The sequence below is a fragment of the Rissa tridactyla genome, chromosome 4, assembly GCF_028500815.1.
Source record: "Rissa tridactyla isolate bRisTri1 chromosome 4, bRisTri1.patW.cur.20221130, whole genome shotgun sequence".
NCBI lineage: Eukaryota > Metazoa > Chordata > Aves > Charadriiformes > Laridae > Rissa > Rissa tridactyla.
Window position 1 is genome coordinate 33,575,848 of NC_071469.1, and position 17,890 is coordinate 33,593,737.

The window sequence follows — 17,890 nt, forward strand, 5'->3', positions numbered from 1 at the left end:
ACTACTTGTCTTCCCCGTCCGGCTGCACTAATTCACGGCAAGACCTTCTTCCTCAACATGCTTTAGGCCCAACACTAGCCAAACGATAGCCACAAGCTGGAAATCTGGGGGTCTGAACAAAACATTGTTCACGTGAAAATTCAAATGAAAGCAAGTAATTCCGTAAAAATGACTGAGGCAATTCTTAGGTCTTCCTTATCCACTAATGGTACTCCTATTTGACAGTGATTTTCTTCTTATTACGTATTAGAGAGCAGTCACTTTTGAAGAGGTAGTCCTAGACTGTTTCGGTGCCGTGCACAAAGGGACGCTGATGCAGTAACTTGAGGGGTACCACTTGCTGTGATGTGTTTCCATGGAGTGAGTGCTCTCTGACAACCGCTGAAAATAATTTGCTCAGTCGGCACATGAAGTGGAAAAAGTATTAATCAGACCAGCAACATATATATTGTAAGAAGTATATAATCAATAAAGCAGAGATTGTCTAGTCAGCAGATTATTTCTTCTTTTTCAGAGTCATTCTCAGGAGAATAAAACTTGTAACGAGGAACAAAAATCACTAGCACACTCTTAAGTATTACAAATGTATCACAAAGAAAAAAAATCCTGATTCATTACTAAAGCTATAATACATTACTTGATACGCTTCCTTTAATATAAAAAAAAATTACAAGATATATCAAATTGGACAATTAATGCAACAGGACATGGAAGTATTTATGTTTAGCCATTTAGAAATAAGTAAGTACAGCACTGAAAGCTATTTCCAGTATTTTAAGTGTTGTACGCCTACTCCATAGTACTTAAAATCCACAGTTTGTATTCTTTGCATGTACAATACTTAAACTTTTGATTTTGTTCCTAAATTGATCTGTATTTTGATAACCTCATCTTCTCCATGGATAACCATGCATCTGTCCTAAGATACTTGAACCAGAAACTGCAGACTATGTGAAAAGAGCAAAAGATCTGTTTTGATTTCAGAATGTTTGGTCTTTACAATTGAAAACCAGCGTTTGTTATTGGTCTTCAGAAGAAATTCATAACGTTGCTTTAATGGAATTCATAACGTTGCTTTAATGGAAACCTCTCTTACGGTAAAAAGCAAAGGAAACTGTTGTAGCATCATGCAACAGGAGCCAGGTCACTCAGCAAACGCAGTTCTCATAAATTTGGCCTAATTCTGCTGCTGCTTCTGCATCAGTGAAAGTGAAAGAAGATCAAGCTTCTAAATTTAAAGACTGCAGACTCAGTCTTCCTACTGCCTCATGTCTTTAACTTTAAGCGTATAAGAAGCCTTGCTGACCTCTGAAGGACAAGCATAGGCAAAGGATATACACGTAAATCTTGGCAGGGCTGGAACAAGTGGCCGTTAAGAGAGACATAATACGGTAAGACAGGAAGGCTAAGCTGCCTTAGAAATCAGAAATAGAGACAAAGAAAATACTGTTCCTGTGTTCTGGAAAAAAAAAACCCAACAAAACCTGCAGCAATAAAGATAACACTTTCTAGAGGTGTTATTACACCAACATCAAAAAATAAAAATTTCTGTGTTCAGCAAGTTTTAACCAAGCATAACTGCTACTGCCTTTTTGTTCAGTGTGTCGTTTTAGCCTCCTAATTACAGGAAATGTCTATGAGGTAGGTAGGAGTGACATTCAAATGTACAATAATCTTATTTACTGCACTTATATAACAGGCTTAAATTCCTTGGAAAAACGCATGTCATCCTGCAGAGAAGGAAATTATTTTGTAGACCCTTTGCTTTTAGTCCTTCATTTTGAATTTGTAGCCATTTGCTGCCTTCATTTTTTGGATCATACACAAGGCACGTTGTAGCACGTGTGGCGGGGCATGTGTGACCCCGCTGCAAAATGCGTCCCAAGCTACGCAGAGTCTTGCATTCACTACAGGGCAAGGGCAAGGGCAAGCTAAAGACCCTGCTCTCAAAGACCCGCTGCTGCCATGTTTAAATCCGCCCTCCATCGCCCCTTTAATGGGAGTGCTGGAGGTGGATCAAAGCGCTTGCGAGTGGGGCCTGCAAGGTGCAAGCCCCCCCCCCGCCAAATATAGAAAATATTTAAGTAAATAACTAGAATATGGCATGAAATAAGACCTGTAACCATAAAAATAAGTAATCCCCATGCAGCCAGGGACAGGCCACACAAGCCTGGGAGGGGAGCGGGAGGTGAGGCCTGCCCGGCCCGCTCGCCACCGCGGAGGTCGGCCGGGCACCCCGGGGAGCCGCGACCCCGCTCCCAAGGCTGGCGCCTGGCCGAGGGGGCCCTTGCGGGGCCCGGAGAGGGGGAAGCCGGCCCCGAGGCTCCCCTCAGGCGGAGAGAGCCGAGCTGCGGCCAGACACATCGCCCAGAAGCGGGTGCGGCAGCGCGGGCCCCCTCTGGCCCCAGGAGGCCGCCGGCCCCGCTGTGCCCAGCCCCTGGCGCCCCGGAGGCTCCACCAGCTGAGGCCCGGGGAGGAGCAGTAGCGGCGCTGCCGGGGGGAGAGCGGCCGCGCCGCTGCCGCAGCGCCCCCAGCGGCCGCTCGGCCGGCGCCAGCTCCTCCCCCTGGGGCCGCGGCGCGGCTGCCTTCCCCTCCTCCCACCCAATCCCGTGCCGGGCGGAGCGCCATGGATGCCGCTGGCTGCCGCCTGCTGCGGGGCTCGGGCCGCCGTCGCGCCTCTCCCTCTGTCTCCCCGCGGCGCTGAGGAGGGGTCGGCTCTGGCGAAGGGGCTCCGGAAAATCGACGTGAGCGGCGGGGAGGGGTGCGGGCCCGCTTCCGCTGGGGAGACGGTGCCTTTCCTGAGCCGCCAGGCCGGGTCACCCTGCGAGGCCTGCGGCTCGCCAGGAACTCGAGCGTCGCTGCCCGGGCCTGGTAGGTCGGTGTGGGCAGGCCCGGCGGGAGTGGGCCGGGAGGCCCGGCTACGGCGCGGGGCCGTGGAGGGGGGCGGCGGCGGGTGCCGGAAAATCTGCGTGCGGGGGCCGAGAGGCCGAGCGGGGCGGCGCTGCCGGGAGCCCCCTCAGGCCGCCGGCCGGGCTGTGCGCGGGGGTGGCGGCGGGGAGGGGGTTGCCCTTCCGCAGGGGGGCCGGGTGCGGGGAGGGGGCCCCCAATCCCCGCGCTGGCCTGGGGCCCCTCCGTGTGTCGGTGTGTGTAGGCCCGGGCGGCGGGGGGTGAATTGGGCTGCGGCCTGGCCCCTTTCCTGGCGCGGCTCTCCTGGGAACCCCGGCCCCGCGCCCGGCTCGCTTTTCTGCTCGGCGGTTCGTATCCGTGCGGTTAGAGCCCGTCTGGGGTGGAAGAACAGCAGGTGCCTGTATTGAACTTACCCCACTTTCACTGTCTCTCTTAATTTTCTTGTTTCTGTTGCCTTCACCTCCCCCCCCTTCCCCCCGAAGTTAATAATTTAGTCGCGTTAAGGAGACATACTATGCTTACAATACGATCCCATTTGTACTGGCTGAAAGTAGTTTTATTTAGTCTTGGAACAGGAAATAACAGCCTGTAAACAGCTCGGAGGATCATAGGCATTGTTTAAAGCATAGAATATGAATTTAGTAACGTTTGAATTCTTTTTTACAGCAAGACTGCAGCAATAACAAAAGTATATAAGTGGCAAGCAGTAACTGAGTGATCTGTAATGTCATTATGGTCCTAAGTTATAAAAAAATCACATCTGTCATACTTTTGTTTTGCCACATCTTTGAGTACAAAGCTATTGTGAAACAGCACTGCTGATTCAGTGTATGTTTCTCCATCTAGTACCAATTTCTGATTCACTTTTGTAGATGTGCCCTTGGTGGAGTTATTTTTTAACTATTAACTCATTAGCAGAAAGTAAACAAGTAGGCAGACTTTGTCCAGATCGAGCTCCCCCCCTGCCCCTACAATTTGTGGGGACACTGTCCATGCTTTTCATATTTACCTGTGAGTTCAGTAAACTAATTCTTATTTTATAAGCTATTTTTAAAAAATAGCCATTTTTTTTCTTATATGTTTAATTGGAGAGATTGGTTTGTAACCTTTGTTTTAGTTTTTGTATGAAAATAGTCATGTTTGCTGTGTTCTCAGGCATGAGAAGTGAATTTGACTATTCGTTAGTAAAACATAAAGTAGAAAGCAAGTACATAGGTCAAAAATACCTCTTAATATTTTAAAGGGACTTTTTTGGTCTTCGGCTTGCATGTACGACTATGGCATTGGGCCAGCAAGTAATGTTTTTTTCCTTATATGTACATGAATTATTTGAATTATTCACTGCATTTTTAAAGAAGCTATGAATTAGATACTTTTTTTTTCTAAAAAGAAAAAACACCAAACCCAAACAGAACGACAAACCCCTAACTCTTGAAAGTGCAAGTGATTCTTAAATTCTCTTTTTTATCCTTTGACTTAAAAAGCTTATTTTCCTTATGTTTGGGTGCTGTTTTAAAAGGTGAAGGATTAATTAAACTTTTGTAAAGATTCTTCAGTTCTTTAGTTGTACATCTCAATTTTTTTGTTTTGTGGGTTTGTGTTTAAAATGTGACATTTGATGTCTCTCTCTATTTTAATACTTTAGTGAGGAGGTCATTAATCTTTCAGAAAAATGGACACTTTATTATAAAGTGATACACGAAAGGGTTAAGCACAGTTTTTTTTACTTAAGTTTTAATTTTGAGTTATCCTGTAAGTAAGAGTTGGCTCTAAGTCTTGCTTGATCGTCAGCTGGAACTAGAGATTTATTTCCAGTGAAACAGAACAAACTCATTAGTGTTTACTCATGTATAAAGCTTGGAAAAAAAAAAAAAAAAAGAAGCAGTTCAAATATGTGGAAGTTTTCTTAATGTCAGCCCAGAAATGTGCTATACATTTTAGAGAGGAGCAAATCCCAAAAGTTTTAAGACAATATTGTGGTGATAATAATTTCTTTTTTTTTTTTTTTTTACTTTTTCTTTTCAGGTGAAAACTGCAAAAGCCTGGGGCTGACTGAAGAGAAATATTAATTGTGCTCAAGTTAGTCTGGCTTGAACAATTAAAGGATATTTTTGGTACTTTTTAATTTAAGTGGAGGCGGCTTTTTTTTTTTTTTAAAAAAAAAAAAAGAAACATGGCAGATGTGGACCCAGACACGTTGCTGGAATGGCTGCAGATGGGGCAGGGAGATGAAAGGGATATGCAGCTCATAGCACTGGAACAGCTATGCATGCTACTTCTGATGTCAGACAACGTGGATCGCTGTTTTGAAACGTAAGTAGTTTTGGCTTTCGTTTATGGAATGTTATTTTCCTCTCATGGTAGCCGTATATGACGTTTAACATTCCTAGAAACTTTCAGCCTAAGAAATGTTTTTACAGGCTGAACTTGAGTGTAGATCACTGAAATGAAGAGTTTCTGTTAATGTTGTGTGAAGTACTGTTGTCTGATTAAAAATGTAGGGTCTTGTGAGTGATCCACAGTGCTGGTTCTGACACATCATCTGATTGTTAAATTTAAAGAAATGTATTCAGAATTGTAATGTGGAAGTGTTGGGGGGGGGTGTTGTTTGTGTTTCTCTTTTTTTTTTTTTTTTTTTTTCCAATGGTAGAGAAAACTTTTTTTTTAACATTAAAACTATAATGATTACTGACATATATTTAAGCATCCGTACCCTTGCAGCACTTTTCTCAAGAGGTATAGTAGGTTTTTTTGAGCTCTGCAAATCCAAACAAAAATCACAAATACTAACCCTTGTTCATACAAATATTTTGCCCCTTCTTTGAAGAATGTTGCTGTTCATGCCACCCTCTTCAGCTGCATTTGTACACTTCATATAGTGCAGTTCCTGCTCTCACTCCTTTTTGTATTTCTCACAGCACAAAATGCTGATGTAACCACTTCTGTTGCTTCATCATGTTGCTGTGCATGTGTTGCACTGCTTCCTGTGAGGGCCCACAAGTAGTATGGAAAGAAGGTAGCAAAAGTGTAAACAATCACAACTTGTAAATTTGACAACTCTTACATTTTTTTTGGTATTTGTTGGGTTTTTTTATTTGCTTGTTTCCCCAGTTCTTATTTTAACACCTGTGCATCTCTCCTCTTTTCCTTCTTTTTTTTCATTACTCTCACTTTCTTTTCATCTCAGAGTATGTCTAGTGTCTTTCTGATAACATCCTGCTGCTTAGGAGTGTGGGTTTAGAAGCATTTAAGGTAGCTGTTTGTTACAGTGTTTAGTATTGTAGTCCTGAAGAAGAGAACAGTTTTTGAGCTTATGTCTTGGATTTGTAGTCGGTATGTAACAGTGAGAAGAGTTTTGTGCACTGCTTTAGAATTTGAAATTGCCTGATCTTGGCCTTAATGATCTTACGGGTAAATTGTGAATTGAAAGATAATTACTGTAGGGAGATGCATTCGACTTCCCTATCTGTCCCTCGTAGTACTGATACTGGTGGAGCATTGTTTTCAGCCTCAGAAAAGCTGTTTTACTGACTTCTTAATTTATTGCTGTAGAAAAGAATTTGATAGTTAAGAATGAATTTTTCTGACAAGTCTGGGTGACCTTCCTGCTTCATTATATTCAATATAGAACAGAAGTTTGGGCTTAAGCATTTGTAAGGATGTGTTCTGGTTATTGGAGAATTGGGAATGAAATGTCAACTTTAAAAGTATAAACAAATTGTGGGTTTTATGCATTTTATTTAGAACAGACTTTAATCTCAATATAAATGAATTAAATAGTCCAAGTGCTTTTCTTTCTTATAGTATAGGTAATGAATGCTCTGTTATTGCAGTGTTGTGGTTTTAAAATTAGTTTTTATGTCTAAAAGAAGAAACATTTAAAATATTATTTGGCATTTTAATTTTTGTTTTGAGACTTGGTATAATTTAATTTTACTGGTCTTCTAAGTTGTTGATCTCTTTTGCTCTTGTAAGCTTCCCTCAAAAGACAAACAGAAGAGAATCAAGTGTAAATTGGGAAGAAGTTATGAAGGTTCCCTGCCTGTTCAAGTGATTTTACAGTAAAGTTAAAACTGCTCCTTTTAATTGGCACTGTGAATAAATTGAAGATACGGTTCCACGGTATTTGGTGAGCTGACATAGTAGCTCATTACCTTCAAAAGGAGAGCTACTTCTTCCTATTTATCATACTTGCTATTTTTATTCCTCCCAACCATATTCTTGGTTCATACCAGCCTTAGGGCTTACTGAACTCCTCTAATTCACTAAAAGATCAAGTTGCTCTTTAAACCCTCTGAAGAAGCTGGCTAGTTTTCTGCTGTTACAGTGAATTACAGCAGGTTATAGAGGTGTCTTAGCACGACAGGTGGAACTGCTTAACTGGAAATATGGGAGAAGCAGAGAAAGGTATACATTCTTCAGTGGAGAACTACTCAGTGGATTGTCTCAGGTGCCTGTGGTATTACAGCCTGCATTTCAAAGTAACTGGCTTAATTTTTAAACTCTCCGTAAGAAATAGATGGTGTCTCGAAAAGTTGTTTTTTTTTTTTTTTTAAGATCTTTCACAATGACAGTACAAGTAGCCAAAACTGTCACATGCTGAGAGACTGTAACTAAAATAATCTTTGATAATATTTTAAAGTTGCTTTTCAGCAATGTTTTTAAAGGAGTTGTTGCTTGCCTAAATAGGAGATATACTATGTGACAGAAGTGTTGCCAAATACTTTTTGAAAATGGTTTCAGTGTATGTCAGACTTGTAATGTGGCCTTTTTTTTCCTGTTGGTAAGAAAACCAACCTCTAGACTTCAGAACATTTTTTCTTCTGTTAAACAACAAGAGCATTCCCAAACTTTTGTATGTTGTGCAGATGTTAATTCAAGATCTTGGGATTGTTTATTGCTATTAATTATGTTAACTAAGAAAACTTTAAGAAATTTTTCATCTGTGGAATTCAACAACTGGAAGGTGGAAGGTAGAATCTTAAAACAGTCGATTTCTTGGAGAATGAAATGTGGTGTTTTTCAGGGATCAGTTAGAGTGACTTTAAGTATTAGTCCACTTTTACATAAGAAATTATTTGCTCTTATGATGTAAGCTAAGAAAAAGCTCATCATTTTAGTGAAGTACATCTGGTGATTAAAAGCTGTGTATGATGAGGACTGGCAAAGCTATGAAACAGACACATGAAAAATATTGACATGAATGGTATGCATTTTCCCTAAAAGCACAATGCTGTTTCCAGACTGATTTATTAAGGGCAATACTCAGTCTCACTTAGCAAAGAAAGATCACAAAATTGGAGAAAAAGAAAAAAGGCAAAAAAAAAAAAAAGGCATTGAAATGATGTATTCAAAATCTTGTACTTCATTATTGCAGTAAAGTAATAGGGTTACTTTGCAAACGTATTCTCAAGGAACTATTTTAAAGCTAATAAATTGTTTCTGTACAAGAGTAATGGATATTGAAACTAGCATTTCAGATCAAATCAGAAAAACGGAAGTAGGCATAAATGTATGGTGGTGTGTTTCCTAGCATTCTGGCAGAGTTCTAGCAGCATCACAACAGATTGCAGGGTATGCAGCCAATAACAGGTAGTGGTGCCAAATAGTTGATCTTTCTTTACTTCTCCCCCAGATTTACATATTACATCTGATTCAGTTATTTTTAGTGTTACTCATATGTTAGCATTGCAGAAATCAGCGGCATATTCATCTTCTGGTGATAATGAGTCACAGTCACTGTTAGTCACTTAGCATGAAGAATGGCTCACATTTTACCAGCAGTAGAAGCCAGTAGCCTGAACTGCAGAACCTTAATGAGTTAACAGAAATGGGTCTGTTAAGTAGTTGAATTGGAGTAAAGCAGCTAAACTTGTTATTATAAGTGTTAGGCCCAAATTGTAGTTAAACTGTGTGCTACTAAGTCAACTTTAACAGGAGTTTTAAGTATGCGTTTTATATAAACATAGTTGAAATGATATTTTTAGTGTTCAAATTGTTACAAGTAATTTCAAAGGCAATGTAGAGGTTGTTAGTTACAGTCTCGCATTATTAATATAGCCTTTTTCAGCATAGGTGTTTCAATTTATCTTCTTTGCCCTGATTCTTTCACTTCATTTTTGGTGAAATAAAATGAAACTCCTCAGATATGGGCTTTGTGTTGTTATTTCCTTTTCCTATCTGCCAGAGTAAAAGTATTTAGTAAGGAAGTTTTTACTTAATTATTTTCCTTAATTACAAAGAAAACTTGTAGAGCGACACAGTAGTAGAACAAGTGAAGTAAAACCTGAGCAAAAACTTTTTTACACTGAACAGAGGAAATAGGCCTTATTAATGCTCAGAAGGAGAAAGCGTATATTCCCCTTCGGCTGTGCCCTAAGTCACTTCAGTATATTTAGCATTAGCAGATTTGGTTAGCATTGAATTATCAAGAGTTATCAGCTTATTTGAAAAATAAAACCCAAAAATTATACAAAGGATCAGAATTTAGGATTCTAATGTGTAAAATGGAAATCCTTTACATTTATTTTTTTAGATCAAATAGGTTTATTTCAATTTACATTAAACATTCTTTTTCTTCAAGTATATATTCACTACTATATCTCTACCTTGTATTTGCTAACATGTAATAATAAGCGTAAGAAGAAACTGTAGTGAATCAAAGACTCTGTTGATGTGAGCTAATGAGACTGTGGTAGGATAATGTGGAACAGTTTAGCTTTACCTTCACCTGATGACTTAAAACTACAGGCTCCCGTGTTTATCAGTATTGTGGTATAACTTCAGTAAATCAAAATACGATATAAACACAATTTTTCTTGTAGAGAGAGGGATAGGAATCCAAAGTGGTGGTTTTCAGGCCTATTTTTAAAGTTTGGGCTGTCTTTAAAAACATCTTTGTAATTCAGACAGTGGTAAAGTGCCCTTTGACAGATCTAACAATTGTGAGAAAACTTAACAGGCTGAAAGGGCAACTCTGTCTGTATTAAGGTGGTTTACATGTTGTGTGTCCTGCAGATTTGTTCGTTTTGTTATTTTAAGGGGAAAAAAAAAAACAACTCAGGCCATTGTTATGGTTTTGTGCTGGAGTGCAGCCATGAGTAAATTAGGCCAAGTATTGCTGTCAACAATAGACTACTATTTGAAACTATGCAAAGCGTATGTTCTTGGTGAATTATTGGTTTGGACTAATGCAGACATCTCTCTCAATAAATGAAATTTTATAAGCTTTACAATGGCAAGACTCGTGATTCCTACCAACTTTTTTTTTTTCCATTTCATGAAGGCAAAGGGTCTGGCAGCAGTGAAATGCCAGCACTGCAGTCATTCACTCTGCAATGACTCCAGTATAGTGGGATCTTCAGCATCCTATGGAGTGCTTTTCTGAGATGGAAGTACGGGTGCGTGCTGTGTTTTTCAGGGAGCTCTCTTGTTACAGTGTAATGTTCAGAACTATTTCTGATTTTTAAGGCTGGTTGGGTTTTTTGCAATGGTAAGAATTTTAACACGCTAATGTCTTTCTGGTTGCTCTTTGTAATATGGGAATTATGGCCTCATTGTCACGGGTATTATGGAGATTAATTAGCCTTGTCTAGTCATGTTGAGAATCTTAATGGTTGCAAAGGCCGGACGGGAAGATTACGTCATCTAAATTGACATCCTCTGTGTCATAGGCCCCTACATTTTACCTGGTTTTACTGAATTGAACATCTGGTTTGATACAAGCATAATGTGTAGTAATGCTTCCAATAGGGCATCCTACCTAATTTTATCCCATGTTTCACTATTTAGTCTGCTGCCTAGTTGCCTTTTGTTGGTGAAATTTGGTTGTCCTTTTCTGTTTGAATTGGCCAGACTTCTGCATTCTGTGGTGGGCAGTCAGTGTACCTTTTCCGATTGAATTAAAAGCCAATACCCTTGTTGCTGTGAATGTGGTTGCATACAAGTGTCTTGTCAGCTCCTGATCTTCCCCCAGGCTCCAATTCTTCAGTTTCCAAGTTTTTTGGAAATATTTTCCAGTGTTAGATTCATCTATGCTATTTATAGTAGTACATTTAACTTAACTGTTACGGGTTATACATCCCAAATTTAGTCACATGTTTCCAAAACATTGTACAGGAAGTGTGGTTTTAGTTATTTATCTTCAGAGTTGCTTTCCAGGATATGATTGCTCGCTCCTTAGGCATGGCTTGATGGCTTGACCTAGGCTAAGATCTGTAATTTTTGTGTGTTAAAACACATTTTGTTTAAATGAGCACATGCCTCTGAGTAGTCCAGGCAGGTCTGTATAACTCATACACTGTCTTTGCCACTATTTAGTAGTCTGTCATTTTTTCTATTAAAGTATTGGTAGTATCATCAAGTACCCTTTGTTTTGGTCAGGGCTTTGTGCGTGAGATAAAATTGAAGCGATTCTTGCAAGATTCTTCACAGAAAACATTGGTGCAGAATTTTAAGGCAGTGAGTTAATGGCCTTTTGAAAGACTTCATCCCTGGTAGATTGGGCGAGACCGATAAAATAGGTGTTAAGAGAATTTCAAGTAGGGGGCTTCCTTTCTTGAATTACTGTACTAGTCAAAATATTTTAAATATCAGCCTTTTACGAAGGGGTTATATACAAAGCATAGACAGTGTAGATGGTCAGTAGATTGGTAATGGGGAAATGGAAGTTTTCTTGTTTAAGTTGGTTCTCTTTTTGAGCACCTGGAAGTCCAGCAGGAGCTGGTGGGGAAATGTGCTTACTTAGGCAGACTTACAAAATTTTAATTTTAAGGCAGACTTACTTTTTCTTTTAATTGCTTATTTCATTTTGAAATGTTAGCAAATGTAATGTGTACTCGAACCATTATGTGTTTGCACAGTTGAGGTTGCTACTAGTGGAAGTAGTGGCAGAAAAATCTATACTTTCAAGTTCTTTAATTTATTCAGCTATTGTGGACCAAGTTTCTGCAAAACATTTACAAAATGCTGGAGATAAGAGAACAAACATATGTGGAATTACTACCCTGAGGCATGGCGTATCTTTTTAAGGTACTGAAAAATGCAGAAGGCAGCACAACACATCATTTGTAAATTCAAGAGCAAAGCTAACGATAATTTATTTAGAAGTTACCTATCCTGCAGAAGCTGTTTCTTCTTCTTCAATGTGTGACACATTGTCACCTAACTGGTATACTTTTCCTCAAAAACAGTTATTAATGAGGTTTAAATTCAGTATTTTAATTTTTAGTTATATATATAGATAATTATTAGATGGCGTAGGCACGTATAATTCCTTCTTTTCCCACTTTTAACTGGTCTCAGCAGATGGTATGCATTACAGATCCAGCACAAGTGCTGGCAGGCAGCTGAGCTTGGTTTTCTGCCACAAGTCACATGCCTTGGACCCTGCGCCTGATGCCGGAGGCTTTGTCATATGGCAGTGGCTCTGCATCAGCCCAGTCCAGCGGTTACTGGGGAATTGAGTAACGCACCGTAATGCTAGCAGTAGTTGTATTAACCATTCTGAGGATGAAATGGTGTTGTCTTCTTCCCTTCTTCTGGGTTTTGTTTAAACACAGCAGTGGTTTTTAAACTACCACTATTGTTTCTGTTTTAGCTAAGGCTTTTAAGTGCATTTAAAATGCGAAATGTAATTACAGAAATGAGTTTACAGTGCCTATTTTTACTTCCTTGGTATCTCCTTACGCTGGCCAGCTGTAAAATCAGCTGAGTCACTTCATTTGAGTTTAAGGGCTTAGCACTGGTGGGAGCTTACTGCAGTAGCTATTTAAGAATTTTGCATCCCCATGGATACTCCTGTTCCTAAAGCAGGGATGGGGGAGGGAATGGAGGAAAGATTCAGAAGTGTGTCAGCGTATGGAGTAATGCTGATATAATGCTGCAAATGCTGTAGTAATATAATTATATTGATAAATTTCCCTAGTCTTTCTCAACATGTTATCTATCGATATGATTGTGATGTTTAGAAAATGTTTTTAGAACACTTACATTTTCTGCAGAGGAAGAATATCTATATTAAAGAACTTGTGTATCCTGGTCTTTTACAGTCTAATAAACTTATTTTAACACTGAAAGCATGATTTTTTTAAGAATAGAAATTCTATGGAATCAGCACTTTTTTAATGTGGCTTATTTCTTTTCTTGGTGTCAGTATAGAGAACAGAGAATGCTTTACTACCCTAATCTAAATGGATTTACTCCTGTAAAGGGTAAATATTGATACTGAATAGTACTTATTTCAGACCTTTTAAAAACTGTTATTTACAAACCTGCCTTCCAGTAAGATCTTTGAAACATGGTGGGTGGAAGACTCACAAGATAATAAATAGCAGAAGCCCTTTTCCTGGGAGTACAGGAATGAAGTTGAGTGGACATCCAGAACTGAGAGACTTAATTAGCAAGAGCTGTAGCGTTGGTTGCAGAGTAACCTCATTAACTCACTGAAGTCAGTCTTTCACTAAGGAGTAACACAGAGTAACCTCATTAATTCACTAAGTCGGTCGCTGATCACTCTTCTTGAGAGGACTCTTTCAAAGTACTTTAGGAAGTGCCCAATGTCATGTTAATATAGCTTCTTAGAAATAAAAATATAAAGATATTTTCCTTTAATTTTCATATTCTTTAGGAGAAGTACCTACATAGAAGTCTGAACTTTGGAGCTACCTATTAGTGCCTATTAGCCATTATTTTCTAATTTGAAAAAATAAAAACTATTAAACAATAGGCATTTTTTCCCTGTAATAAAACAAACTCGCCACTATCTTCTTGTTTGTTGCACTGCAAACACATCATTGTGAACAGAGTGATTCTCCCCCCGCCCCAGCTTTGAGGGTACAGCAACAATTTTTTTTTTGTTGTCATAATTTATTTTTTTTTCTGAGATAAATTACTCTTAGTTAATATATGGTTAGATAAAAGCAACATGGTAAAACTGGGTTTGATATTGGATGTTTTAAATTTAGAAACTATGTATTTTGGGTTTTTTTCCCCTCAGTGGGATACGAGGCCTGCAGTGGTGAAAGGTTTATTTGTGTTCTTTTCTCTTGGAAATCAAAACCATCATCTGTCAGTAGATGGACATGTACTAAAAGCTGAACATCAGTTGCTGTCCTGTTGTATCAGTTCATTCAGTGCCGCGGTTCTGTCTGCAGCCTCCCTGCTGTCCGGGGAAGTTTTGGCAGCCTTGTATTTCCCCAAGTAGACAGTTTTCTAAAGGCAAGTCCAATGTGTGGCCACTGTGGTACAGACACTCCTAAAATGCTTTGCTTCTCTACCCATCCAAGTACATTTTAGATCTGAGCATAGTCTTGGTTGGAAGAGCATTATTATTTATGTTACTGATGGGACCTAATATTCTACAGCAAATATTTGGGACAGTTTGAGGTCCCTTTGATCTGTTTCGGCCTGCCTAAGGAAGCCAGTAGGGATTTACCTGGGAATTAAGGTGTAATAGTGACATATACATAACATGGCTTATCTGACTCACTCTCTGGATTCTACTGGCATTGATTGTATTTGCTTACCTGGTGCTTCATTAAAAAGAGAGGCTGGTCCTCAGAAAGTGCTCTTTTCAGGACCTGGTTGCTAGAATCGCTTCCAGGTGAGTGGTGGATTTCTCTTCCCAGTGCTGCCTTTGCTTACACTTTAGTAACAAGGTGCCTTTACTCAGGGTTGGATTGAGTGAAAACTCAAGATCTTCTTTGAAAGCCCGTTTGCACAATTTTGAGGTGTAGAGACCATCCACTGAGTAAGGGCAAGACTTTCCCTTTTTCTTAGGGGTCAAGGGCCAGCACACAGTAGTCCCCAGTGGGGCTGTGTGACAGAAGGGAGGGGTGTACTTTGGACACCTGCTATGCGGCTGTGTGTTGCATACCATTTCCCGTCCTGTGCTGGTGTTCCCATCTACCCCTTCCAGTCCTTTCTCTGGCACTGTTCACACATGCATGTTCTTGTCTCTGAGACATGTAGAGCAGATGCTTGTAGTTTCAACCGCAAGAGACCCATGTAGTAGCTTAGTGCGGATTTTGGGATTAGAGGGTCTTCTCTAGAAAGCTGACCTGTGTACTTCTGTTTGTAACACAGTTATTCATAGAAAAGTTACCTATGGCATAATGACTGAAGTTCTTCAAAACAACAGCTGTACAGTTTTGTGCTGTAATTATTCTAGCCACCTGTTTGAGAAGGCTGGGTCTGGAGCACTGAGGATGTGTTGGTACGCCGCCCTTTTCTGATACTACAGCTCAATCGTTGATCTAGGCTGGGTGTGAAGGGCAGAGCTGGTACTTTCTGTTCCCTTGCTAGCAGGAACTTTAGGGACTGCAAAGACCCGTGTTGACTTCAGCAGGGAAAAAGAATGTGAGCTTGTCTGTATGGCATGTGCATGTTTATGAATGTAATCTGCATGCATCTTTTAAGAGTTCCTGTGTAACTGACCATTCTTTGTCTACTGCAACACTACTTTGTGGTTTTCACCATGAAATAAATACAGCAGTGTTTCACTACAGAATATTGATGTTTGTTTGGTTTTTTTCGCTTTGCATTGAGGATGTTTTGTAAGTGTGTTAATCCCTCTGTTCAGAGCTCTATCAGTCCATGTGGTTTATCTAATTGTGTAGTAAATTTGCTCTCCCTTTATTCAGCTGCTGCTCTTGATTCTACCAAATCTTCTGGTGCCTGGGCCAAATATTTTTGCAAAGGACATATCTTTAATTATTACACAACTGGGGTAAAAGTTCTTTGTGGCCTTCAGTAAGAGCAGCACTCTGCTTGTGGGTTGTAGATCTTCCTCTTGTTCTGAATATTATTGCTTGGAGTAAAGCAAAGTAGAGCGTAGAGCGTCGGTCTCACCCGGTCGTTTTGCATGCACGTTCAGAGCAGCAATTTGGGTAGCAATTGTGGGCATAACGACATCAGTGCAATTCATTCCTTTGATAGCTTTTGGAGAAGCCAGAATAAAAAATTGTCTTCCCTAGAACCTCTATTAAAATAGCAGAAAATGCTGGTGATAGGTTAACTGACAGTAAACTGGTAGTAACATGCATTAAAAAGCTGTGAAGAAGTGGAATGATGCAATATGCTAAACAGTAAATCAGCTGTCAAAACTGCTGAGATACCAAGATACTATGTAATAATGCGGGATGATTAGTTTGCATTCTCTTATCTGTATCTGTCCTATTGCACAATTGTACTTTAGGTTTCTAGGACAGAATCTGTTGTTTTGCTCTGATAGTGCAGGGAGATCCTGATCTGTGACAAGAGTCCTTAGGTGCTACAATGTGACAGATACTAATGACTTGAATGTCGCAGGCAATAGATGAGGAGTCTGAGGTGCTAAACATCCTTAGGAACTTCTCTGGATAGGAGAAGACAATGCAGTAAGAAGTTCAGAGCTAGTCTTGAGTGAGGCTCAGTCTCGATCTGATGTGTCTAATGATCACAAGACTGCAATAAGTTACGGTGGGAAGAAGGCAATATTTTAAACTTGTGGGGTATGCATTCCTGCCTACTTGCTTATATGATGTTAATGAAGGTCAGTCAAGTACATTTGTCCAGAGGAAGCTCCTGCTGCTGGATTGTTTCAGTTAGTTCAGCACAGAAATTTACCATCTTATTCATCACAATCTGCACAATTGGGATACTATTTGAATTCTAGGAAATAAAAAAACATATTAGTGTATTTAAATTGTCTTGTGTCAAACTCTTACAGCCACAGAGTGAAAGACTATCTGGCTTGGGCACAGCTTCTTGAAGATGTATTTCAGAAATGCATCCAAATGTAACTTGATAATTGTGTTTTCATAAACTATAAAAAGTTTGTGGGTGACCAGAAAAGCTGTTTCATAGGAGTAGTGAAGAACCTTTTATACTTGGCTGGCATAGTAAACATATATTTTTTTTTTTCTGCTGATATCATTACAAATTCAAAATGTTAAAAAAACGGTGCTGCTTAGAATAAAATATAGCAATGTATTGACCTGAAACAATATTACAAAGCCAGTGGGCAAGATAGTGTAGAGGTCCTGTCTAGGCAAACTGATGTATTGTGGACTGCATTGGCCAAATGTGTCTTTTGTATCTGAGAATATAACTGATAACTCGACTTTGGTTTTTGAAGTCACTGTCAGTGTTACTATCATCCTTTGGGGCTTATCTTTTGCCAGCTATGATCTTTTTGAAAAACTAGTAGCCATATACAATAGATTAAGGCAATGTCCATAAAACAGTATTAAAAATACTTTTTGACAATCACACTGGGAGAGACTCAGGGCTGATAGAATCCAGGTCTGTCTGTTTTGCGTTCTCCAGAAACACTTCAGACTTCTGTATGCATTTGATTGCCTGGTATGACTTTAGGGATTATAACTTCATTTGCATTACTGTACCGTGTAGAACTTCAACCAAATTGCTTGAGTTGAGACAGACATGAGGGGGAAGAAGCTGACACAACTGTACGTACTGTGTGCTAAAATAATAAGCAGCAGCTCTCATTTGCTGTTTTGGAGACTAAGACAAAAATTCTGGTTTGATACTATGCCATGCTCCTGATAACAATGTCTGAGAAAAATGAATTTTACACTTCTGTTACTTCTAAGTTTGTATGAGCTGTAATAATGATCAAGCTTTATATTATGTTTATGTGCGTCATTGTATGACTGATGCTTCTTCATAAACCATCCGGTTTATCAGCTTTTTTACTACACATTTTTCTATTACACATGGATTAGATGATTTGTTAGATTAATTTATAGTTGGCCCAGAATATTCAATTAGAAGGCTAGACGTTTTCATTTTTAGGTAACAGGCAACTATTTAAAATTATGTAATGAGTTCTGCATTGAAAAACAATAAATGAACTTTTAAAAAGAAAAAAAATATTTAATACGCATCACAAATATTTAGTTTGCAGTAAATTGTGTACTGGAGTGGATAGCACATACAATTTCATGCCACAAAGTCAGTGTGTTTTGTTCTGTTTTACTTT

General features: G+C 39.5%; 1 protein-coding gene across 11 annotated transcripts in view; it reads left to right on the top strand.

Annotated features, from left to right (window-relative positions):
- The first annotated feature begins 2,589 nt into the window (after window positions 1–2,589).
- Window positions 2,590–17,890, top strand: part of HECTD1 (HECT domain E3 ubiquitin protein ligase 1) — a 64,580-nt gene continuing 49,279 nt past the window's right edge. For 5 of the 11 annotated variants that reach the window (XM_054197927.1, XM_054197922.1, XM_054197924.1 and 2 more), the window contains exons 1-2: window positions 2,591–2,871; window positions 4,933–5,220. In XM_054197927.1, the coding sequence (XP_054053902.1) occupies window positions 5,081–5,220 (140 nt within the window). In that variant the 5' untranslated portion in view covers window positions 2,591–2,871; window positions 4,933–5,080. Of the gene's footprint in view, window positions 2,872–4,932; window positions 5,221–17,890 lie in introns of all 11 variants that reach the window. The other 6 variants (XM_054197920.1, XM_054197928.1, XM_054197931.1 and 3 more) reach the window with 2 other exon arrangements.